General features: G+C 36.6%; 1 protein-coding gene across 13 annotated transcripts in view; it reads left to right on the forward strand.

Moving 5' to 3' along the window:
- Window positions 1-25,781, forward strand: part of TASOR2 (transcription activation suppressor family member 2) — a 66,329-nt gene that overhangs the window by 2,553 nt on the left and 37,995 nt on the right. For 6 of the 13 annotated variants that reach the window (XR_005654591.1, XR_005654590.1, XR_005654589.1 and 3 more), the window contains exons 2-4: window positions 17,505-17,650; window positions 18,166-18,261; window positions 19,300-19,372. The exons of 1 other annotated variant lie outside the window; for it this stretch is intronic. Coding sequence is in view for 2 of the 12 variants with exons in the window: in XM_039870998.1 (XP_039726932.1) it covers window positions 17,505-17,650; window positions 18,166-18,261; window positions 19,300-19,372 (315 nt within the window). In the remaining 10 variants the exon portion in view is untranslated. Of the gene's footprint in view, window positions 1-13,488; window positions 13,623-17,504; window positions 17,651-18,165; window positions 18,262-19,299; window positions 19,373-25,781 lie in introns of all 13 variants that reach the window. 6 more of the 13 variants (XR_005654592.1, XR_005654593.1, XM_039870999.1 and 3 more) reach the window with 3 other exon arrangements.

A 25,781-nucleotide genomic window follows, 5' to 3' on the forward strand; every position in this document is an offset into this window, starting at 1 on the left:
ATTTGAGAAGAGACATTCTTTTGAGTTTTTCCTTCTAGGAGAATAGGTATGTCTCCTGTTCTTTTAAAACTTTTGTTGTGAAATATATCATTTATATGTACTGTAAAAAAAAGTACACACACACACACACACAATCTGTGTACCAAGCTTAATAGAAAGAACATCACAAGTACCTTAGATGCCTTCGTTGAGTGCCTCTCCCTCCCCCAGTACCATGGTCATCCTGAATTTTGTGTTAATGATTCCCTTGCCGTTCTTTACAGTTTTATCACCTATGTATCTATCCTTAACCAACATTTGTTTACTTTGATCTGTTTTTGAACTTCATTTAAATATAATCATACCGTATATCCTGTGAATTGCTTTTGTTAAACATTATGTTCCTGAGATTTATCTGTGTTGAAGCATGTACTTTCCTGTAGTTCAGCAGTTCAGAAACTTTTTGGTGTCAGGACTCCTTTGCTTTTTATTGAAGACCCCAAAGATCTTTTGTTTATATGGATTATTATATCATATTAGATATTAAAACTGGCCAATTTTAATATAATAGATATAACATCTATTGGTATATTTTAGTGGGTGCCTGTAGTAGTAGTAGTAACAATAATAAACCTATATTACACTTTAACATAAATAACATTTTTAATGAAAAATATTTTCCAGATCAGAAAAAACTAGTGACAAGAGTGGCTTTGTTTTACAGATTTCTGCAAATATCTTTAATGACTAGAGTCTCATGTCTGCTTCTGCATTCAGTCTGTTGCAGTATATTGTTTTGGTTAAAGTATCAAAGGAAAATCTGGCCTCACTCAGCTGTTTATTTAGAAATGGGTTGCAAATATCTTTTCTCTCTGTAGTGTTTTTTGTTTGTTTTTGATGAGCAGTAGTTCTTAATTTTAAAGATTTTCATTTCGTGTCTGTATACTTGGAATTGTTATTTGTGTGTAGTTTGAGTGTAGATATTATTTAACTTTATTCTCACGTGGATAACCAGTTGTGGTAGAATTTACTATTGAATCCACTTAGATCTGAAGTTTTGCTAGTGGCAGATTTTTCACTAGTGACATTTCTTAGTGGTAACAGGTTACGCAGGTATTTTTAAAATTTTTGTCAGTTGTGATATGTTAGATTTTTTTTAGGACTCTGTCCATTTTGCCTAAATTTTTAATATTTATTGGCACAGTTTAAAAATGCCCTCTTACTATCATTAATGTCCAAAGCATGTGTAATTACTCCTTCTTTTATTTCTGATATTGACTATTTCTGTTCCCAACCACTTTTCTGTTAATTCATCTTGCCTGTAGTTTATCAGTTAGACTTGTCTTTTCAGTGAATTTTTTGTTGTTGGCTTTGTGGTTATCCCTATCATATATTTCTTTTTGTGTTAATTTAATAAATCAAAAAATATTTGGAGATAGCTATAGATTCATATGCATGTATATGTTTTAGATGTGTCTCTTAAAGTGCACTTGTTGAAATTTTTTAATGCAATTTGAGAACATTTTTAGCTGGGACACATATTTACATTTTTTCTTTTTATGTTTTTCTATTTACAATTGCTCTTATTTTGTGCTGTTTGTCCTGGCTGTCCTATATTTCTTTTCTGTCCCTTTTTGTTATTTTTAAAATAATTGATTTAATATATTATTCTCTTTCCCTCCACATACTAGTTTGGAAATTCCATACTATGTTTTCTTTTTATAATTATCCTAGAAATATCATGCATCCTTGAGTTTTCAAAATCTAAAAATAACTAGTATTTTAACCTTCCTGTTAGGCAATACAGGACCTTAGAAGTTTAACTTCATTCAACTCCTTCATAACTTTTATGTTACTATCATATGTTTAAATTTTTAAAAATATTATCAGACAGAAAGGACACCTGCTTAGAATTATTGTTATGTTTGACAGTCAGTGCTTATGTACATTTTCCACATTTTTACTGCTTTCTCTGTTATTCATTACTTCTTTTATCTTTTATACCATCCATCTGGGGCCATTTCCTTCTACTTAAAGTATATCCTTTGGAATGGCTTTTATTGAAGGTCTTTTGATGATGAACTCTCTCAATTTTTGTTTACCTGAAAATGTTTTTGTTTCACTCAATTATGAAAGATATTTTTGCAGAATATAGCAGTTTGGTTTGGCAGTTGTTTATTTTTAGTACATTGAAGATCGCATTCCTCTGTCTTTTGGTTTCCATTATTGCTATTGAGAAGTTAGCTGTCAGTCTCTCAATACTTTCTTGTCTGGGGGCTTTATATTTTTCTCTTTTACTTCCTGCTCTTTCATTGTAATGTATCTTTATCTTGCTTGGGATTATTTAGTTTCTTAAATCTGTGATTGGAGGTGTTTTGAAATGTGTTTATTGACTAGTCATAATTTCCAAACCGAATTTCCATTTTTATGTTTGGCTGATCTGTCTTAACATAAGTAAATCTTAGATAAACTACATATATATTTTCTCTTGGTCTTTTGCTTTTCTTTTTATTTCCCACAGCTTCCCCAACAGAATACATTGCCAAACTTGTGGATTTTTTATAATCTGTTAAATGAAAAGTGAAACTTGCTAATAAAACTCTGGGGCTTGCCTTTGAGGGAAGGGGTAGGACTCTGACTGCTCTTTCACTTTTTTTCACCACAATTGGTTTATTCAGATGTTTCTTCCATTTAGACCACTGTTGATAGATTATATTCTTACAGTTTTCAAGTTTATTGGTATAAATCGGGTATGGTAATTTATAATTTGTAGAAATCTTTTCCGTATATTTGTAGTCATATCTTTTATATTCTTGATATTTAATTTCTTCTTTTTATATTGATTATATTTGCTAAAAGAGATCTATTTTATTTATTCCCAAAGAACCATCTTTTGCTTTTATTGATTAACTCCTTTGGCCTTTGGGTTTTTTTAAATTTGGCTTCTCTTTTTAAAATTACTATTTTTATTGTAAGAAATGTGTCTGGGGCATAATTTATTTTTTCTCTTAATAATATTTTAATAACACTTAATTGGAGAACTAAATCCCTTGCTAATATTCTGTGTAAAGACTCACTACCCTTCTTGGCATGTTGAAATAGACCCTGTTTAGGACCTTTGGGTACACCTGCTCCCCTATTAGGAGAAAGAATATTCAAGAGCTTGGCTTGACCAGTTCAAGCACCTGCTTCACCCCGTGGTTATCCCCTATTTCTCTGTGAGCCACCTTAAGCGATCAGGCCTGTTTTTTGCCCATGGCACATTTGTGTGATAGGTTATATCTGGGAGTGGTCGTAAACCTTTGTCATGGCATGGATTTGGTGTCACTTTCTCTTTTGTCACATGTAATAATCAAAAAAAATCCAAACCAGATTGTCAAATGTAATTGTCCTTGAGAAAATTTTATTTTTAAGATTTTCTTATGAGACAGAACTACTTAACAATATTTTTGTACTAAATGCAGTAATGAGTTTAATGCAGCCATTTCCTTGCAGACTGGTAGTTTAATGCTAAAGCACAAATTAGTGAACTGAGGAACCAGAACAAAGGTCGGTTACTTTATAAAGGTGTCTAAAAATGTCACCATAACAACTTTGAAATGATTCTAATAAAAGGTGTGTGATTTTGAATATGGAAAGCATGTATGATCTCCAAAGAATATGTTGACTTTTTTTTATACAGCATAGCAAGAAGGAAACAAAACTTGACAGATACAGGATTATAAGCATCTGCTTGATATGCAAAAATACTTTGTGTAATTGGATTGAATTTTGAAAATGTTAAAAGAGTTCTCGAAGTTGAATATTAAATCCAAAAGGAAGTAAGCCACAATTAAATGAAAAAGTCGTGTTATGTAAATATAATTCATTTTACACAATGGATATAATCCCCCCAAAATGTTTTTTTTCAAAAGGCAAATAGCCAGAGCAAATTTGTTTCCTTAAATAGTACATAATTAATTTACATGATTCTTTATGTATTTTAGTAACTTGCTTTTTGAGTTCAGATTTTCCTGATTTTCCTGTACGGACAACACAATACTGGTAGTGATTCTCTAGCATCTCCTGATTAGATTTTCCTCTAGCAAGTGTAGATGCGGTCCAGGAAATTTAGGTTACTTGTTAAAGCATGAATGAAAAGTAAGGATATCCTTAAGCCAACTACCTCATTCTTCCCCCTCCCCCATTCAGTTTTATTTTTGGTGAGCTTTGTTAGGGCTGTGTAGCTCTGTGGAAGGGAGGAGCATCCCCATCCCGATCCCAGGTGTTGGTGGTACCAGCATCTCTTGGGGATCTATGGAATATTCAAAATCATATTCAATAGGCCTTTTTTAAATTGTAAATTTTACAACAAAGGCCATGATGTAGCCGATGAGTTTAAGTAGAGATAATAAGAAAACAGTAGGGGCAATGAATTAGAATAATTTGGAGTCACAGTAGTGAAAAGACAAGGACTTCGAATTAGGTGTGGGATTTGCCATCTGTTCTTGTTATTGAGAGTCTGCGGACAAGACCTTCCCGGAAAGTGAGGCTTGGAGCGATCATTGTAAAATAACAATAAAACCGTCCACCTAGGAACGTCAGAAACAGAAGACCAAAGACACTCTACATGATATTCCAGCCCTCGGACCAGAATGCGACTCCCACGACCCCGCTAGCCGGGTCTGCGGTTTTGCGCACGGCTCGCGATCCGCCGCCCTCGTTGATTTTTAAAAGGCGCCGCCCCGCGCCACCCGGGCCACCCCACTGGCCTTCGCTGGCCGGAGGGGGCCCGGGGTCCGGGCCGGCGGGGCATTGGCACAGCCCCCTCCCCCGCGCACCATGAGGTGAGGAGGAGGGGTGGGCCCCCACCTCCAACTCCTGCTCCCCTCTGCTCCCGGCCGCGGGAGTCCTCCCGTGCCTGGGGCCACCCATCTGGCGGCGGTCGAACTGTCAGAGCTGCCTGCCGTAGTGCTGGTGCAGAGGAGACGCGGAGAAGGGACAGTAGGTGCGGTACCTGCTGCGGGCTTTAGGGAGAGACTTTGTGGGGCCGCTGAGGCAGGTGGCGGCACACCCACACACAGTTGTGTGGTACTTAAAGGTTTGGAGTGCCTTAGTCCTGACACCTCATTGGATTCTGTGAGCATGGTAGTCGGCAGACCCTTGCAGAATTGCTACAGATGGCATCACTTCTTAACAGCTTTCTGTGTGTGTAGCCTTACAGCATTTTAGGAGATCTTCTGAAATTTAAAACAGTGATTCTCAGTGGACTTTGTACTTCAGATAACAGCAAGGGGTACCTTGGGTTTTATTCCTTCTGTACATGATTGTCTTGACATTAGAAAACTTTTAAGCTTTTGAATAAGGGAAACTTATAGTTTTTAAAATTTTTATGAAAATCATTTCTCATTCTATAGTATTTTCTGTTTTTTAATAGGGACACTATTTTATTGGTCTCTATTACTATTTTGACTTATGGGAAATGCTATTTCCATTTGTTTTCTCTACTTTGAAAAGTCTTAATTTAAAAAAATTAACTTGCTGCTGCTGCTGAAGGCCACGGGAGATTTTTTTTTTCCCCCAGAATGAAAATAGCTTTACTTTCCCCAGTTTATATTTATACTTCTGTAACACTTCTGATAATACATAAAGCTGTAAAAAATGATATAAAATTTACCTGTATTTGACTCACCCATAAACAGCTTGGTGTAGAGTATTGAGCATCTACTGGGGTGCTAGGAGCTCTGCTGCTGGGCCCAGGGGACTTTGGTGAAAAGAGTGTCTGCCTCTGGACCTTAGTGCGGTAGATAGACCCCCAAGCAGTAAAATGATAAAATAATTGCGTGTTATAATGAGTCATTTAAAGAAAACACTTTAGGTGGAGTGATCAGTGGTTTATCTGAGGGCTTAGCTTATAGATTTCACTAAAGGAAGAGAGGGAGCTAAGCCATGGGCAGAACGGAGAAGGAAGATTCCAGTCAGAAATAACAAGCAGCACAAAGTCCTGAAGAGAGGAGAGAGCTCGCATGGGAAGGATCAGTGTCACTAGAACCTAGCATTGGGTCAGGGGAAGGTGAGTCAGGCGAGGTGTTGGAAATTGGCCAAGCCAGATTTGACATGGCCATGGCAGGTTATGCAGTGCATTCTGAGGGCAACGGGAAGCCACTGAAGAGTTTTAGGTAGAGAAATGAAGTGATCTGGAAAACACATTTCATTCATTACATAAACGTTTATTGAAATTTCGCTGTATACTAGGCACCGTTCTGGGCACAGATTATGGCATGGAAAGGGACAGTTCCTGTGTTCACAAAGCTGGTGGTCTCGTGGTGGGCAGGTAATCGAATACCCAAGGGAAATATCAGATATCGATAAGCGTTACGTCCAAGATGACTGTTGTTTAAATTGTGATATATGTCCTTCGAGACTATATATACACACACACAAATCTGCTTCTCATTTGTAATCTGGTTTTCTTCCTCCTAAATAATTTATGGTAGGACATTTTTCTGTGTTATCTAATGAACAGCTTTCATTTATTTAAGAGCATCTTAATTTGTTTTCTAGATTAAGTATGGCAGAAATAATGCATAGATAAAATATTGTGCAGCAACAAAAATTTACATAAGCACCTATTATCCTTACATAAGGATAATATAAAGCATCTTTTAGGAGAGGATTATATAGTAACTTTCTCTTGACAGTCTGATATGTGACTGTCCTTACCTTATCCTACACTCTAGCAGCCCCTCTGTGATTTTTTTTACTTTGACCTATTAATGTGGTCTGTTTATGTTTTTTCTATTTATTGAACCAGTTCTTATATTTCTGGAATGGACCCTGATTGATTTCTGTTATTTTAATATCCTGATGGATTCTCTTTGCCAATACTTATATTTTAGGATTTTAGTGTCAGTATTCCTAAGAAATAGGTCTATAGTTCCCTTTTTTATGTCCTTTGTCAGATTTTAATAGTAACTTTGACTGCTTTGTGAAAAAGAATTGGGAATCTATATATCTTTTTCTGAGTTTTGGAACAGATTAAATAGCATAGGTGTTATTCTTTCATTCACTTAGCAGATACTTACTGAACACCCACTGTGTGCCAGGCATTGGGTTGGATGCTGGCTAATTTGAGGTGAACAAAACAAACATGTTTCCTGCCCTCACTGGGCTTGCTTTATGAGGGAAATAGACATTAATGAAGTCATTGTGCCTATGAGATTATAAATAATAAGTACTTTGAAAGAAAAGAACAAGGTCCTTTGAGAGAATATGATTGAAAATCTAGATTATACATTTTATGTATTTGAGTAAATGGTTATTGAGTACACATACACTAAAAGCCAGTTCTTTTTAAAGTAATCAAATATTTACTGAAAACTTAATGTGTAGTTAGGTCTGTGGTGAATACACAAGTAAATGAAATAAAGTCTTTGAAAGTTAAAAAATAATGGTTATAGTAGCTGCCATAGTAGGTGGTATATTCCACATTTTTTAATTGAAGAAATTAAGACAGATTAAGTAGACATTTCTGTTTATTGTGTCCAATTGTACATACCCTCTGGAGATTCTGCTAGGATTATAGTGAAAGAATAAAGAGATTCCCAAAGATCAGGAGAACAAGAGAGGAGAAGATAGGTGATGTCAGTATTTGGGAAACTAGAAAGAAGATGGTCAAATTGTAAATGACTTGGGGAATTAGAGAATGCTGAAGGCTGAAGAGAGGTGAGCCAACAAGAAGCAAGCAGATTCCCACCACAGAATCTCGAAAAGGCTCAGGATCTGGAGGTTCCAAATACTTCTCAAGGCAGCAGTACAAGTGGAGTGGAAATAGAAGGGTTGATGGATGATTTTTATAGTATCAATGCCCTCATCCCCTTCTCCACTCTGCGCACCCAGACCACTACCTCTCCTCTGCCCTGAGAGAAGACTGAAGGTTTACACCCAGGAGACATTAACCAGGCAAGGTCTGCATGGCTGAGGTAGGGGCGAAGCACCTACAAGAAAATGAAGATAAGTTAAAGTCAGCTGAGCATTGAAACCAGAGCTGTCCTTTCCTGTGTGGCTCTCAGAACCAATAGTCAGGCTTATGCTCCACCCTAAACAAGATATTAATTCTTTTCTGGGGAAACTTACCAACCCGTGGCAAAATGTTTAACAGATAAGGACTTTTGGAGTTCACTTGATTCAACAGCTGCATCACCATCAGATCGTCTGAGAGAGTGAGGGCTGCTGGTAAAGAAGTACTGTTTATGCATGAAACTTTCAGTCAGCTTTAAGTGCCTCCAGTTAAACAGAAATGGACAGCCAAGGATCACCAGCCATTTGGTGAAATCTCTAACAACAGAGACCAAACAGGAGTAAACAGGTAGGAAATAAAGGAGCTTGGTAGAAATAGATTCACTGCAGATAACAGAAAAAACTTCAACAAAATAAAACTATAATATCTTTAGAGAGAAAAGAGATGATATGACATCTATGAAAGAAGTTTTATTTTTAAAAGGGGGAGAAATTGTTCAGAAAACAGGAAAAAGCTCTGTGACAGCAAAAATTTAAAAAAATTTTTTAAATACCAGGATTGGAGATAAGCTAAAGAACTCTCCCCCAAAATAGAACAGCCACAAGAATTATGTCATAAATTTGTTTCTATTATTTCTTCATTTTCATAATATACATAAATTACACCCATTTTTATGCCTAATGTTATGTGCCTTTTAAAAAAATTAATTTGGCACTGTCTTTTTTTTTTTCAAAGAACTAATCTTCATTTTTTTCATGCTCTGCGCTTCTTTTTTCTTCTATTTCCGATTTTTTTATTTCTTCCCCTTATTTTCTTGGAATTTATCGTGTCTCTATTTTCTAAGTTCTTGAAGTGACTCTTCAATTCATTGGTTTTCAGATGTTTTTCTTCTCTATTATGTACATTTAAAACTAACAGTTTCCTTATAGGTATTTTAGATGGATCTGAGTTTAGATAGATGGTGTATTCGTTGTCATTCATTTCAAACCCTTTTACATATCATTATAATATATTTTTAACTTGTGAATTATAAATAAGGCTCTTGAGTGAACTCTTTATGATTGCATCGTAATTCTACTGGATTTTGGTCAGAAATTGTGTTCTGTACAGAATCAACATTTAATACTGAACACATTTTCAGTATATAGTTTAGTGAATTTTGGTGAATATGTGCACTGTGTCGCCATCATACCAATAAAAATACAGAATGTTTCTGTCACCCCAGAAAATTTCCTTGTGTTAACTTCACTTGCCATGAATTTCTCTATTCCAGCCCTCCACCACAGGCATCACTGTTATGATTTTTATCACTACAGATAAGTTTTGCCAGTTCTAGAACCTCATGTAAATGGAATCCTATAGTGTGCACTCTTTTATGTCCGACTTTTTACCCAGTTTGATGTTTTTGAGGTTCATGCATGTGTCAGCAGTTCTTTTTTATTGCTGAGCACTAGTATATCGTATGAACATACCATAGTGTGTTTAACCATTCACCTGTTGTAAACATTTAGGTCATTTTCAGTTTTAGCCTACTATGAATAATACTGCCTTGAACATTCATGTGCAGATCTTCGTGTGGACATATGCTTCATTTCTCTTGGGTACTATCTAGGAATAGAATTGCTGATCATGTAAGTATATGTTTAACTTTGTAAGAAACTGCAGAACTATTTTTCCAGTTGACTATAGCTTTATATTTTTACCAGGAATGAATGAGAGTTCCAGTTATTCCTAATCCATGTCAACACTTAGTATTTTCTTTTAAATTTTAGCCATTCTAGTGAGTGAGTAGTATTTTACTGTGGTTTTAATTGGCACTTCCCTGATAATTAATGTTGACCATTTTCCCATGTACTTACCAGTAGTGTGTCTTCTGTGAAGTGTGTCTCAGAGTTCTTTATTTTGGACACAAGCCCTTCTCAGATATTTTCAACTTCTTAATGATGTCTTTTGGACATCAGAAGGTTTTAACTTTTGCGAAATTTAATGTATCAGTTTCTCTTTTATGGTAATTGATTTTTGTGCCCTAAAAATCTTTACATGTCCCACAATCAAGAAGATTTTTTTCCTGCGATCTTTTTTCTAGAAACTTTATAGTCTTAGCTTTTGTATTTAGGTCTATCATTCATTTTCAGTTGAATGTTATGGTTTGTGGTAGGGATTGAGGTTTATGGATTTTTTTTCTATTTTGGTTGCTATAGCACAATTTGTTGTAAAGATGTGTTTTTCCCTCTTGAATTATATTGGGAGCATTGCTGAAAATCAGTGTCTGAACTCTGCTGTTGCACTGATCTAGTTATCTTGACATCAACACCATAGTCTCGATCACGTTAGCTTTGTAATAATTCTTTAAAATCAGGTAGTGAGTGAGTCCTTTAACTTCGTTCTTTCTTTCCAGAATTTTTTGAGCTGTTCTAAATCCTTTGAATTCCCATGTAAGTTTTAGAACCAAGTCATCAGTTCCTGCACACTGGGGTTGTGTTGCATATCTGTAGGTCAGTGTTGTGTCTCAGTGTTCCCCCAGCAAGGTCCCAAAGCCAGGCAGTGGTATTGGGGAGCACAGCCCAGACCGAAGCTGGATGACATAGTGCTCTGCGAAGGGGGTCTCCAAAAACACTTGATGTACCCATCTATTCAGAGGATGTTTTTAGTTCTCTAGTAAAATTTTAGGCTGAAATAATGATTGGTAACTGAAAGTGAAGCAGAAGCAGTGTGAAATTCAGAAAAACAAAACATTGTGTAAGAAAGAAAATGGCCTCATCGCGGCACAGCCATGATGGATGAGTGCTATTTAGTGAAACACCGAATACCGACATAACAAGTAGTGATGTGACTATGAGGATGGGAAGGAGAAGTGTGTTTTTTATGTTTGGGGGAAGGTATTTTTCCATTAAAAGAGTAGGTATTTTTATTTAGAAACCTGGAGTTAAACCAGAAGATGCAGCTAAAGTCGAAGGTGGTCGCCTAAGAGGAGTGGAAATAGGGCCCCCTGGAAAGGAGGGGGCAGCGACCGATAAGCCTGGTAGTATTTGGCTTTTTATTTAGTGTTCGTGATTTGTTGGCATTTATTTTTAAAAGAAGGGGAAGAAAGATTAAGTAGCTTTCTCAGAGTTACAAAGCTAGAAAGATATGGGTTCAAAATCTTGTTTTGCTAAATCCTTTTGATTCCAAAATCATGCTTTTAATCAGGGTCCTCAACACCCCTGCCTCACCTCCACCTCAGATCCTCAGGCATTAGATTCTCATAGGAACACTGGTCCCTGGTGCCACAAAGGTTGTTCTACTCCTTCTCTTCAGTCTGAAGAGGATATTGTCCTGAACACAATTGTTTGACACGTAACTCTAAAATGATGGCCTAAATGTTAAAGACTACCCTTTTAGGTAGGCATTGGGTCTTCATTTTTCCCCTGTAATTTCCAGCTCCAGTCAGAGCTAAACATAATTACAGGACTATGGTAAATATCTGTGGAATGCTTGTGAAGAATGATTAATGTGAGCTGGAGAAATCTTAAGACATCAGAGAAGCTAGATCTTGGACTAGGCTTTAAATATGAAGAAAACTTAGACACGAAGCAGGGGAGTGGTGTGAAAATCAGACTATAACTGATGAGGGACATTACATGAATAGTGATCTGAGTCAGGGTATTTTGCCCTTGTGCTTGGGAGGGAGATGTGATTTAGTGAGTAGGTGAGAATCAGGCAGTCTTTAAATACCTTATAGTTTAAGTTTCAAGTTTTCAGACATTTCATTAACTTTTATGCTTCGTTGCTAATAAGTACTAGGGGCAATGTCTCTGCATGGCAACAAATAAAAAAAGAACTTGTTAAATTATTTAGTGCAGTGCACAGTGCCTCATATATAACAGGCCTTCGGGAGGGCACTTTGTAGCGTCACAATATTAGAACTGAAAGGACCCATAGGAAGATGTTTACAACTATATGAGGCCTTAGAATACTCAGAGTCCATAGTTGCTGTGCTTTCAGCTGCCAATAAAAGTGACTTAAACAACAAGGGACATTTGTGATTTCATTTATCAAAAGATCACAGAGGCAGGGCAGCTCCAGGTTCATTCGGCAGTTGGAGGACTTGGTCAAGGATCTGGGTTCTTTCTGTTTGGTTCCGTCCTCAGTATGTTGGCTGATCAGTCCCATCTTGGTTGCAGGGAGTCCCAGGCAGCAGACACATCTTCAGAGCAGGCCCTAAGGCCAGAAGAAGGTGGAGGCAGGGAGAGTGCATCTTTCCCTCCTGTTCTTTTGTGAGAAACCTTTCCTGGAATTCTCTTTGTACAGTCCATTCACATCTCACTGGCCAGAACAGAGTCACATTTATTCCTAAAATGATCACTAACCAAAGAGAGTGATATTACTGTAATGAGTTTAGAGTGATTAAGATTCAAACACACATCCTGCTCCCAAATTATGGGATCACTCAGTACCTAACAAAATTGTGTTGGGGAAGGAAAGAAAAAGGGGCATGATTATTGGGAAGGCAGTCAGCATCATCACACTAAGGTCTCAAAACAAGTTAGTGATAGCCAGCGCTGCACTAGAATCCTGGTCTCTTGGTTCCCAATGTAATTCTCCCTTCATCACATAAATAACCTATTTGCTTAATGAAGATCATCAATATTGCTAATTTTTCTAAAGAATTTGAATATATTCACACAATTCAACTTCAAATCTTTTGGGAAAAAAAGGTATACTATTATAAAACTACATGTGTAGCTTTTTTCTGTAAAGCATATTGAATTCCTCAAATAATAACTCAGCATTCCTTACGCGCATCTTGTTTCTACCTCTGCATTTGCTCCTCCTGCTCCCATTGCTTAGAAGACATACACACTAGTACCCCTTTTTGAAAGGCTCTGTGAAACTTTTCTTGACATATCCCCGTCTCATGAAGTTGGGAGTGTATACCATTGTGCACTCACTCTATTGTGTTCTAGAGTCTCCTACACGTTTACGGTACTGGTACTGATTCTTTGCAAGCTTGTCTTTTTTTCTAGTCTGAACTTTCATTGTACAGACTCTCATTTGTCTGATAAACCCAATATATAGCATAGTATTGGATAGATAATAATTGCCACTAATAGTTTTGTTTTAATGAATGGATGAATCATCTTATTAATTTGGGTTTGGGGAGAGATTTTGTGTTCTATCTGATTTCGCTATTTCCAACAAGGAGAACATGAATGTGGTTCTATAATCTCTACTCTTAATTTTGAAAAATTTCTTTTCGGTGAGGCAAAAGTATTTCCTATTGGAATAATTTATTTCTGCGAATGAAATTTTTTTAGAACTTAATGTTGGAAGAAAAGCATTTCATTTTGTGTGCGTTACTGCTTATAGAGCAAATTTAGCCCTTAGCTCTGCAGAGTTGTCAAAGGAGGTGAACATTACAGAATTGTGCCTAATGCAGATTAGATGCTCAGTAAACATTGTTTCTGTAGTCATTGTGCTGTTAATAGAACTATTCACTTTATGATTTAATTTTTTCTTTTTCATTTTAGCATTTATGACATTAACAGAGAACAGGACTATGTCAAGAATTCTGGGTGTATACTTGGTGAAAATGAATTAAGAACACCCTCCCAGCTACATTCTCTCTTAGAGAAGACCGAGACAGGGTTCATATCAGAAAAGAGTAGGTATCAAACTAAATGCTTTAAGTTATTACTAATAGATCCAAAGTAGACCAATGTAATTTTTACAAATTTAATTTTGATCATATGAAATGAAAAGACTTTAAGAAAATAATTACCAATAGATACAAATTTTTTATAATCATTAGTCCAGAATTGAAAGGTGATTAGGGTTTCAGATTGCATCAGTAAAGATATTTTATTCAAGAAAAATTGTTACATTCTTCTACTTGTATTTCTTTGAAATTATGATTCATTTTACTTGATTCTGAATTGAGGTATTTTAGATAGAAATAATACATGCTTATATAGGAGAAACCTAAATTGTAGTAATATATAACGAGGATAAGTTCCCCTTTCATCCACTTCCCAATCTCAATAACCTTTGATTTAAACACTGTTGACAATTTGGCTTCCCATCTTTCTAGATACTTTCAAACACATAATTATTTATTTATTTTATTTGACCAAAATGGCATTATATAATGCATGTTATTTACTCCACAGTATATAATAGATACCTTTATATGTCAATACATATACAGGTTTACTTCATGTAATAGTTGCAGTACATTTCCCTGTCGATGGCAGTTTAGGTTATTTCCAGTGTTTTTGCTGTTACAGATTCTGGTGCATGGAACGCTCTTGTACATATATCCTGTGCACTTACACTAGTATTTCTGAGGTATAGTTTCCCAGAAATGGAATAGTTATTTGGTATGCACATTTAAGTTTTTGTTAGGTCCTGCCAAATTGTGCTCTAAAAACGTATTTATCTTAAACCGGCAATTCTTTAATTTCTTAAAGGTAATACATTTTAGGATTAAATGGTTAAGAGATGGGCTATTCCTTTGACAGCTATCAAATGGCCTGCTTAGACTAGATAAATGTACAGTCATAGATAGTATAACAGATGTAAGTTGTAATCTGTCTATAGGGAACGCTAATAAGGGTCTTTAATGGCAGATATTGTTGGATTCTGAGTGTTTCTTTCTTTGTTGAGTGCTGTTGCTTAATGCACTAACAGGAAATGTGGTCATGAAATTTCTGGGGAGATGTAGAAGTGACTAGTTTTTGTGAGAATTTTGTGACTCCTAAGTTGTTGACATTAGTTCAACTCATTATTTGCTTTCAGACCAGGTTTTTTAAAAATGAAAAAGAGAACTGTGGCATGGCATCAGCAATTGGTTTATCATTTTTTTATTCCTTTTATTAGAAGTTAGAAAGACGTGTCCAGAACCAGATGCTCACTGTCTCTATGATGGATTTTGAGAAAGAAAGATTAATGTGGATACTCTGAGCAGAATCCAGCTTGTTGTAAGGCTTGACTTAACTTTTCATATTGAATTCGCAGATAGAGAAATGTGCCCAGATCCAGGTGTGCTACAGGAAAGCATATTAACTCAATTTCCAGAATTATTGTGGTTGAATGTAAATTTTCTCCATGTGCTCTCTACAGGTTACTTAAGTCCTAAGGACACACTTTCCACTTTACAGACAGGCACTTCCAAGCTGCTGTCTTAGATGTTTTAGGGTTTTTTTGTGGAATAGTCCCCACTTCATCCTCCCAGTAGTCTTGAGTACATGAAAAAGCTTGTGTATTGCTCAGCAAAAATGAGGTCATTCATTTATTTTGTGCTCATATTGTTTCGCACACTAGTTAGATTCTTAAATGAAAGTACATTTTGTAAGAAGCGTGTAAAATTCTCAAATTCTTATCTATTTATTTGCAGAGCAGAAAACTTGTGCTTTCTTAAAGAGAGTATAATTGAAGTAATTTCTTAAGAAGTCATGAAAGATTCAAGATTTAGTGTGGTTTTCCAACAACTTGGCTTTTGACATGTTTTTCCTTTTAACTGTAAAATGATTACTTTTATAAATACACTGCTATTTGGAGAATGCTGACCTAAAGGGGGAGCATTTTAAACCATAAATAGTATTAGAAATAAAAATATGGACGCACAAAGTAATTCATTTTTTACTTGTTCTTATTTTAAATCATTATTAGCTCTACTGAGAACAATATTCTACACACTGGCATAAAGCGTTCTCTGACCACATGTATTTGTGAAGCACTATGTGAGATCAGTTTTTTTTAATTGCACTATTTTTTACAGTTTTCAGTTTATTGTTCATTGACACTCAAAAATAGGGATATAGGTAATATTCAGTACTTACAAAACTTAGAATCTGTTCCTACCTATTAACATCTTGCGGAATTTAGAGGAGCTGATGATCACGGGGTTAGTTTCCAAAGCTGTAACAACCTTTATTTCACTGTAAGCAACGTATTGCTCAAATATTGAGTCTCAGATTATTCTTAGATTTTTAATATTACATTGCCTTTTAAAAAATATTAAATACAAAGTTTCCAAAATTATAATTTTTAAAGGACTCCTCATTTGTATTAGAGCTAGCAATACAAATTTGTATTGCTAGCATTTGTAAGATGAATTTGCAAATGCATAAGCTTCCCAGTTTGAGTTAATGCAGCTAAAGAAAACCATAATGTTATTGTCACCGTGTTTTGCTATTTTAATCTCTTTGGAATGTCCTTGTGATTGAACGTACAGTTGTACTGATATTGAAGGAGAAAGTGAAACTGAGAAAAAGTATAACAGAATTGATATGGATCAGATGTACCAACCTGAGAAAGTTAAATATTTCATGCTCTTTTTTTTTCCTTGTTATTTATAATCTTTCATTGTTGTTACTAGGAAGTTTTGCTTATTAAAACATTTTTAAACTACCTTTATAATTGAAGTGTTAGGACAGTTTAGTCCAAATTAATTTTACTGAAGTGTTTGTTTCATTTCTATGACAGTCTAGCTTTTTTTCTTTAACTTCTGTTATTCATAAGTCAATTTTAATGAAAATGCTTTTTTTCCCCTTTAACTTTTGAACTTGAATTTGCAGAGTTCTGGTAAGATTAGGAAGCCATATTAATGTGCTTATTTATACTATATAACTAAAACTTCCAGTGCTATAGAATTGTTCTATATTCTTTATTATTTATAAATTATCAGTTTGTGCCACCACCACCACCCCCCATCTTGTATAAGAAAGTAGAGAAGATACAAACAGAGGCCAATAATCAAATCAAATGGTTAAATGTTATCAGAATTCATTAGGCTCAGTTCTTGCTAAAGTGAAGACTTGTCAAGTTGAAAGGCTCAGGTTCAATCAAGAGAATTACTGGATATGTCAGCAATTCTTAATTAGGAAACATGCCCCTCCTGGGAAGGGCATATCAGAATCTGTGGGATAGCAAATAGGTATGGTTTTAAAACAAACAAACAAACAAAAAAACACTTTCAAAAAAGTAATAAAGTTTTATTTTTGTAAAATGAAACAAATGATTTTATAATACAACCCATAAGAAGTAAGGTTAAATAGACCCATCTAAACTGGTGATTTCTAATGTGTTTGTGGAGCGCGCAACAGTAGGCCCCTCTAAAGGAACCTGGTAGACTCGGGGATTTGATGAGAAAGTGGGAAGGGTGAGTTTGTCAGAATATGATGTAGGTTTAAAAAATTGTAAGGGTGAGAAACATGGGTTAGTGACTACGGACCACAAGCTTGACAGTACAGTCCCCTGCAGTTACAGCAACAGCTTTAAACCTCAAGGCGTAAGGGGTCTGGCAGAGTATGTTTTACTCTTGTATTGAAAGTGATTCACCCTCAGTTGTAATTCATTTAGATTATTTTCTTCGCATGAGCGATCTTTTAAGTTAAGACACTGTAGATATGATAGCCAAAATACATTGTAAAAGTTTTAGTTATATCGGAAATAGATGAAGTATTCAGTGATATTTAGTATGCCAAAAAACCCCATTTTTTTGGTTATCTTAAACAGTTGCATTATTTTTGTTTGTGTTTTACAGTTTTTGAGACAGTGTCCTTGAGTTCAGACTCTGTCTTCCAGAGGGCAGTTTCAATTCTCCATACTTCTTACTTGGACTCTGCATCTGAGCATGGTTTTCAGTACAGTCAAGTGACTTTGGTGAAAAATGACATTTTCTTAAACGAGGTGAGGTGCTTGGTACACACTGTACCTGTGTGTTAGTTTTATTTTAGCTTTAAAGAAATAGACCCATCATTTTGGGTATATAAGCCTAGTTTTTTTAAGCTGTCACTTTTCAGAGTAGATACCAGATCCTTGGAAATGATCACTTGGAAGGTAATGATAATGTATTCTAAGGGATAGGAAAATAATACATTTTATTAGTCTTTTATTAGGAGGAATTCAGATGATGCAGTTATTTATTTTTATTTTGTTTTATATTAGTTTCAGGTATATAGTACATTGGTTAGACATTTATATGATTTATAACAATGATCCCCCCAGTTACTCTAGCACTCATCTGGCACTACACACAGCCAATTATAATGGTATTGACTATACTCCCTATGACTGTTTAGTAGCTAATGATTAGTGCTTCTTCATCCCATTTTGTACTTCAAATGCAGGTGATGCATTTTAAAAATTAATTTACAAGGCAAAATAACATATTTATAGCATTTGGTTATTCTCTCTTTATACAGTACAAAACTTTTTACCAAGAAAAAAAAGCAAGTAACTATACTCAGGAAGAACTTCAAGAAACTTACGGGTTTCTTCTGTTTGAAACTGAAAATCAGGTAAGGGAATTAGGTTGTAGAAAATTAATGTTGTGATATTATGTATAAAATTAGTGATATCATTAAACTTAAATATTGGTATTTCAGTTATGTAAGAATTGTAAGATTACCAGTTCATCAGTCTTTTTTGTTAGTTTGGTGGCAGTGTAAATGACAGTAAAAGCCAGTTATGAAAGAGATTTGATTTATACAACTTTTTATAGGTCCTTTATAGTTTTATTTTAAATACACTTGTAATCTCATGGTGAGATTTGAATTAAAACAATTTCTTAAGTATCAGTAATGCCTTTTAATGGAGTGAATGGATATTTCTCCATTCTGTATTATTGTTTACATAGATACTTTATGTTCCTCGTGGAGGTTTTTCAAGTTTAAATACATGGTTTTGAGATAAGAGGAGCTCTTCCAGCATTCTAGTTAATTGGGATTATTTCACACCTGTCTTTGAAGGTTGAACATCCATACCATTGCTTGTACCTAACTTGTAGGAGGAGGAACTGTGTGCAGGTTATGTCTCCAAAGATATGTTTGGCATTTAGATACAGTTTTAACATAATTCAAAGGTAATGTTTTGGTTGGGCTAATGAATTTTAAAGAACAAGGTTGCATTTGCTTAAAGAATGATTAATATTAGTGTCTAACGTAAAGATTTTTACAGTAACACCAGAAGAATTTATATATCACCTATTTCTAAATAAGATACTATGGATTCATCCTACAAAAAAACATTTGGGGGTAAAATGTTTTCAAATTTAGTGATTCCAAAGCTATAATTGAAAAATCTTTAAGAGAGGACTTATCTGTGATCTTGCTTAATTTGGTTTTGGTGGTGACATTTTTGTTAACAGAAATGACAAAATTTCATGAAAAACTTTGAACTATTAACCAGAACACAGTTGCCTTATATAAGCTTGCTTTGTGCCATGAATACACACAGTGTACAGAGTCTATGTATTTGAAAGCTTATAGATTATAGCATTATTTCATTACCTCTCCCAAGACTGATATGATAAGCAAAGTACTATTTTTTGTTTAAAGGCAAAGTTGGTATGTCAGCGTGGACTCTGTATTGGCAGCAGTGCTATCAGCACTTTGGGTGACCCAGCAAAAGGTAAGTCTGTAGGAAAAAAGAATCCCTTTTACAAATGAAATAGGGTTTAATTTATATCATAGGATACCCATATTAAGCACCAGTTTCATTAATGATAAACAATAATTTTTAGAATCAGAACTTTATCATATAAATGAGCTTTGAGTCTAAGACTAAAGGTTTTCCAAAAGGAGTTACATGATCAGAACTCTTTCTTTTAAAGGTTGGTTGGACTAGAAAAGATGCTAAAGGTATCTTTCAGTGCTAGGAGGTTATTACGGGTATCCAGGACTAGTGAAGATCTCTTCTTCACTATCATAATGGCAGTAGGAATGGAGAGTAGATAGAACTGACCAAACTTGGCAACTGTGGAATGTGATGAGTAAGAGAGAGGAAATAGTCAAAGATAAGGGTTTAAACTTACACTACAGTGATTTTACGAAGGGAGACACTGAAGGAAAGGAGATTGGTAGGAAAGCTGATACATTAAAAGAGAAAGGTAATCTTATGGTTAAGAACATGGATTAACACCAAATTTCTTTAAGCTTCAGTTTCCTCATCTGTAAAATAGATAAAACTGTCTTCTAGATTTGTTGTGAGGACACGTGAGACTAAAAGTGCTGAGCACAGCACACACCTAGTAACCTCTCAGTAAGTGGACACTACTGCTTTCATGAATTAAATTTGAGAAATAACGAGATTTTCATAAGTGTTTCTGGAAGATATCCTGCTGGTAGTAAAAATAGTTGGGAAAGAGATTAGGAGTGGAGATTGGGTGGTGTTAGTTGAAGCCAAAGATACTGTTATATGGAACAGTATAGAAGGAAAAGATGGCCAAGAACAGAACTTTTGGATTGTTGTGGAACCAAGATGTGGGGAGATGGGAAGGATATAGAAGGAGGAGGAGTTAAGAGCAGTCAGATGGATGAAGAATCCAGGAAGTAAAGTTTTACAGACAGCAGAAGGTTCTAAGGAGGGGTATTTAGCTATGTCAGATGCTATGGAATTTGGAGATCAAGACTGAGAAAGATAATTGAGCTTCATGTCTAGATTCCTGCTGACTTTTTAAAAAAATAACTTTATTGAGATAAAGTTTACCTACCAGACAATTCACCCATTTAGAGTGTACAATTCAGTGATTTTTACTATATTCACAGAGTTTTGCAATCACCAGCACAATCAATGTTAGACCATTTTCATCACCCTGAAAAGAAATCCTGTCCCTTTTAGCACTAACTCTGCATCCCCCACTACCTCCAGCCTAAACATCCACTAAGCTACTTTTGCCTCATTCGATTTGCCTGTTCAGCACAGTGCATATAAATGAAGTCATATATGATCTTTGTGACTAAGTTCTTTTTACTTAGCAGAGTGTTTATGAGGTTCATCCATGTTGTAACGTGTAGCAGTACTTCATTCACTTTTTGGCTGAATAATATTCCATGTTATACCATGTTTTCTTTCTGCATTCATCAGTTGATGGACATTTGATGGTTTCCATGTTTTGATTATTATGAAAAATGCTCCTGTATATATTCGTGTACAGGTTTTGTATAGGTGTGTGTTTTCATTTCTCTTGCATATATACCTAGAAGTGGAATTGCTGGGTAACTGGGTAAAACAAAATTTTTAAAACTGCATTTAGCTCTTCTGGAAGACATGGAAAGGGATAAAGTCATAACCCAGTAACAGTTTGCGTAAAAGCTCTTTATCTTGCCTATTCTTTCTAACTCCCCCTTCTTTTCATTTTGAAAAATAATACTACCATAGAAAAAGAAAGCGTAGTATAATATACTCATCACCTAGGTTTAACATGTTTTGCATCATTCCTTCATTTGTTGAAAAATTTTTTTTTGCTGAAGAATTTGAAAATAAATTACAAGTAAATACTTCAGCTCACATCTCTAAACAATAAGGCCGTTTTCCTACAATCCCCTGATTTTATTGTTGCTGTGTGAGAGGCTGGCTTCAGGGATGGTGGAGTGGAAGCTGCATTGTCCCTAACAAGTGCATACACTGGGGTTGATAATAAAACAGCACCACTGCCTGTGTGTATATACACAGTTACCGTTTTGGGCTCAAATAGAAATGGCTAGTTCTGTGTATAATAGTAATATTTTATATTAATGTAGTGTTTTATAGCTTTAAAAGTTTGAGCTCTTTCTAAATCTGAGAACCTAGCGGTTTATGTATCTCTGACCCAGGCCCACCCTCCCTGCTGACGTGACATAGTCCTCAGTCACGTGGTCGTTCTTAGTAAGTGGAAAACTGGGAACTGGCACCCAAGCTTCTGACCATCAGTTCTTTGCTTTTCCAGTAGGTCAGAGTGTTCTCACCGTTATCTTTTATAATTCAGAACTGACGCCTCCATTCAGGAACATCTGTGAAACCTGTCCTTTCCTCCTTATGCTCCCTTCTGCCGCCGTGTGGGATCCTCTTCTGTCTCAGCTCCTGCAGTAGCTTTCTAGTTGGTCTTGCTACTACTCTCTCCCCTCTTCAGACTCAGATTTCATGAGTCTCTACCACCTGCAGAGTAAAGTCGAAGCTGATTAGCTAGTTCTGCAAAGATCTTTACTGCTCAGTCCCAAGCTTGCTTTTCAGCTGTAGCTTTTACCGCTTTCTCCCCTGCTTCCAGCACTAGCCTACTGTTCTAAATAATTTATGATCTTTTATGCTTCCATACTTTTGTTCACTCTGTTCCCTACTTAGAATTTTGTTCCTTTTGTTTATCTTTGTGTCACAGCTGCCTAGCACAGACCTGTCATGTAGTAAACGTCACATGTCACTAAACACAGCAGCCTCCTTTATCTTGCGGTTTCACTTTCTTCAGTTTCAGTTACTTGTAGTCAACCAAAGTCCAAAAATAGTAAATGGAAAATTTCAGAAACAAGCAGTTCATAAGTTTTAGATTGCATGTGTTCTGAGCAGCGTGATGAAATCTGGAGCTGTCCCACCAAGGATGTGAGTCTTCCCTTTGTCCAGCATCTCCACACTGTACATGCTTCCTGCCCATTAGTCACTTTGTAGCCCTCTTAGTTATCAGATTGACTGTCGCAGTATGGCAGTGCTTGTGTTCAGGTCACCCTTACTTGACTTAGTAGTGACCCCAAAGTGCAAGAGTAGTGATGCCGGCAGTTTAGATGTGCCAAAGAGAAGCCTGTAAAGTACTTCCTTTAAGTGAAAAGTTTGGAAGTTCTCAGTGAGGAAAGAAAACCATATGCTGAGGTTGCTGAGATCTGCGATAAGAACAAATCTATCTGTGAAATTATGAAGAAGGAAAAAGAAATTTATGCTAGGTTTGCTGTCGCATCTAAAACTGCAAAATTTACAGCCACAGTGCGTGGTAAATGCTTAGTTAAGATGGAAAAGACATTAAATTTGTGGTGGAACACGTGAACAGAAAAAGTGTCCCAACTGATGGCATCACATTGCTCCAGAAAGCGTTGAGCTTATATGAAGACCTCAGCCTGGGACCCCCTGAAATGCGTGACACCGACCCACTTACTTCAAGCAAGGGGTGGTACACAGATTCAGGAATAGGTTTGAACTGAAAAGTAAAATATTACTGGAGAGGCTACATCTGCCTGTGAAGAAGCTGCTGCCACATTTCTGGCAGAGTTGGAGAAGAGGATTAAAGAAAAGTGATACCAACCAAATCAAGTCTTCAGTTGTGATGAAACTGGGCTCTTCTGGAAGAAGATGCCCAAAAGAACCTAAAAATGCAAAGGACGTGCCAGGGCATATGCGGAGCCTGGGAGGCCGGACGAAGTCTGGTTGTATGTGGCAGCGCTGCGGAGCACGTGATAAAGCAGGCCTAGTGTACAGAGCCAAGAGCCCGCACGCTCGGAAGCAGAAACAAAGATGAGCTCCCCGTGTTCTGGCAACATAATCAGAAAGCCACTCCTTTATGGTAGAATCGCTCCACCAAGACGTCACGAGAGGAAGGGTGAGGACAGTACAGGCACACCCGGGAGATGTTGTGAGGTTGGATCCAGACCACCGCGATAGAGTGAATACCTTAATAAAGCAAGTCACAGATTTTTTTGGTTTCCCAGCACATGAAAGTTATGTTTACACTATGCTGTAGTTGATTAAATGTGTAGTAGCATTATGTCTTAAAAAAAAAAAAATGTACGTACCTTAATTAAAAATGCTTTATTGCTAAAAAACACTAACCATCATCTAAGCCTTCAGCGAGTCGTGATCTTTTTGCTGGTGGAGGGTTTTGCCTCAGTGTTGATGGCTGCTAACTGATCAGAGTGGTGGTTCTAAATAAGACAACAGATTTGCTGCATTGATCGACTCTTCTTTTCACGAATTATTTCTCTAGCACGTGATGCCTTTTGATAGCATTTTACCCACAGAAGAACTTCCTTTAAAATTGTAGTCCGTACACTCAAACTCTGCTGCTGCTTTACCAATAAGTTTATGTAATAATCTGAGTCCTTTGTTGTCATTGCAGCAGTCTTATAGCATCTTCACTAGGAGTGGATTCCATCTCATGAAATCACATTAGCAACTCCTCGTCTGTTAAAGTTTTATCACAAGATGGCAGCAATTCAGTCACATCTTCAGGCTCCACTTCTAATCCTAGTTCTCTTGCTGTTTCCACCACATCTCCAGTTATTTCCTCCACTGAAGTCTTGAACTCCTCAAAGCCATCCATGAGTGTTGGAATAAACTACTTCCAACTTCCTGTTAATGTTGATAGTTTGACCTCTTCCCATAAATCACAAGTGTTCTCAATGGCATGTAGAATGCAGAATCCTTTCCAGGTTTCAATTTACTTTGCCCAGCTCCATCAGAGGAATTACTGTCTATCACAGCTACAGCCTTACGAAATGTATTTCTTAAATGAGAAGTCTATGGGCTGCAGAATGGATGTTTGTTAGCAGGCATGAAAACCATGTTAATCTCATTGTCTGTCTCCACCAGAGCTCTTGGGCGACCAGGTGCATTGTCAGTGAGCAGTAATATTTTGAAAGGAATCTCTTCTTTTCTGAGCAGTAGGCTTCAGTAGTAGGCTTGAACTATTCAGTAAACCATGTTGTAAACAGAAATATCCAGGCTTTGTTGTTCCATTAATAGAGCACAGGCAGAGTAGACTGAGCATAATTCTTAAGATCCCTAGGATTTTCTGAATAGTGAGTGAGCGCTGGCTTCAGCTTAAGGTCACCAGCTGCATTAGCCCTAACAAAGGAGTCGGCCTGTCCTTGGATGCTTTGAAGTCAGGCATATTGACTTCTCCTTTCTAGCTATGAAAATCTGAGATGGCGGCATCTTCTAATATAAGGCTCTTTAGTCTATTCTGAAAATCTGTTCTTTAGTGTGACTAGATCTTCTGGATAACTGGCTGCAGCTTCTATATCAGCACTTGCTGCTTCACCTTGCACTTATATGTGGTGGAGACAGCTTTTTTCCTCAAACCTCATGGAGCAACCTCTGTCAGTTTCGGACTTCACTTCTGCAGCCTCCTCAGCTCTCAGCCTTCATAGAATCGAAGAGAGCCAGGGCCTCACTCCGGGTTAGGCTTTGGCTTACAGAAATGTGGTTGCTGGTTTGATCTTCCCAGGCCGCTAAAACCTCCTCCGTGTCAGCGAGAAGGCTGCTTTGCTTTCTTTGGTGTGTTCTCTGGAGTAGCATTTTTAATTTTCTTCAGGAACTTTCCATGTGCTCCACAACTTGGCTGTTTGGCACAAGAGGCCTCTACCTTTCAGCCAGCCTCGGCCTTTGACGTGCCTTCCTCACGAACCTTAGTCAGCCCTGGTATTTGATTTAAAGTGGTTTACATGCAGTTCTTTCTCTCACTTGAGACTTAAAGGCCACCGGAGGGTTATTCATTGGCCTGATTTCACTATTGTCCTGTCTCAAGGAAGAGGGAGGCTGGAGGAGAGGGAGAGAGACGGGGAATGGCCGGTTGGTGGAGCAGTCAGAGCACACACAACATTGATTAAGTCTTATGTGAGTGTGGTTTGTGGCACCCCGAAAAAAGTATAATGATGACATCAGAGATCACTGATCACAGATAAACAAATAACGATAATCATGAAAAAGTTTGAAATATTTTGAGAACTACCAAAATGTGACACAGACATGAATGTTTTGGGGAAAATGGCTCTGTAAGTTTCATTTAATGCAGGATTGCCAAAAACCTTCAATTTGTAAAAAACACAGTTCTCTACGAAATGCAATAAAGCGAAGAGCAGTAAAGCGAGGCATGCCTGTACAATCAGATGTTTTGAGAGAGGAGAGACCACATTCACATAACTTATCATGATATATGGTTATAATTGTTCTATTTTATTTTGTTAACCTATTTCTGTGCGTGATTTATAAATTAAGCTGTCGTAGGTATGCAGGTATAAGAAAACAATACACACGTATGCATAGGGTTCACTATCCGCAGTTTCAGGCATCCACTGGGGGTCTT

The sequence above is a fragment of the Pteropus medius genome, unplaced genomic scaffold (genome assembly GCF_902729225.1).
Source record: "Pteropus medius unplaced genomic scaffold, Ma_sr-lr_union100, whole genome shotgun sequence".
Classification (NCBI taxonomy): Eukaryota; Metazoa; Chordata; class Mammalia; order Chiroptera; family Pteropodidae; genus Pteropus; species Pteropus medius.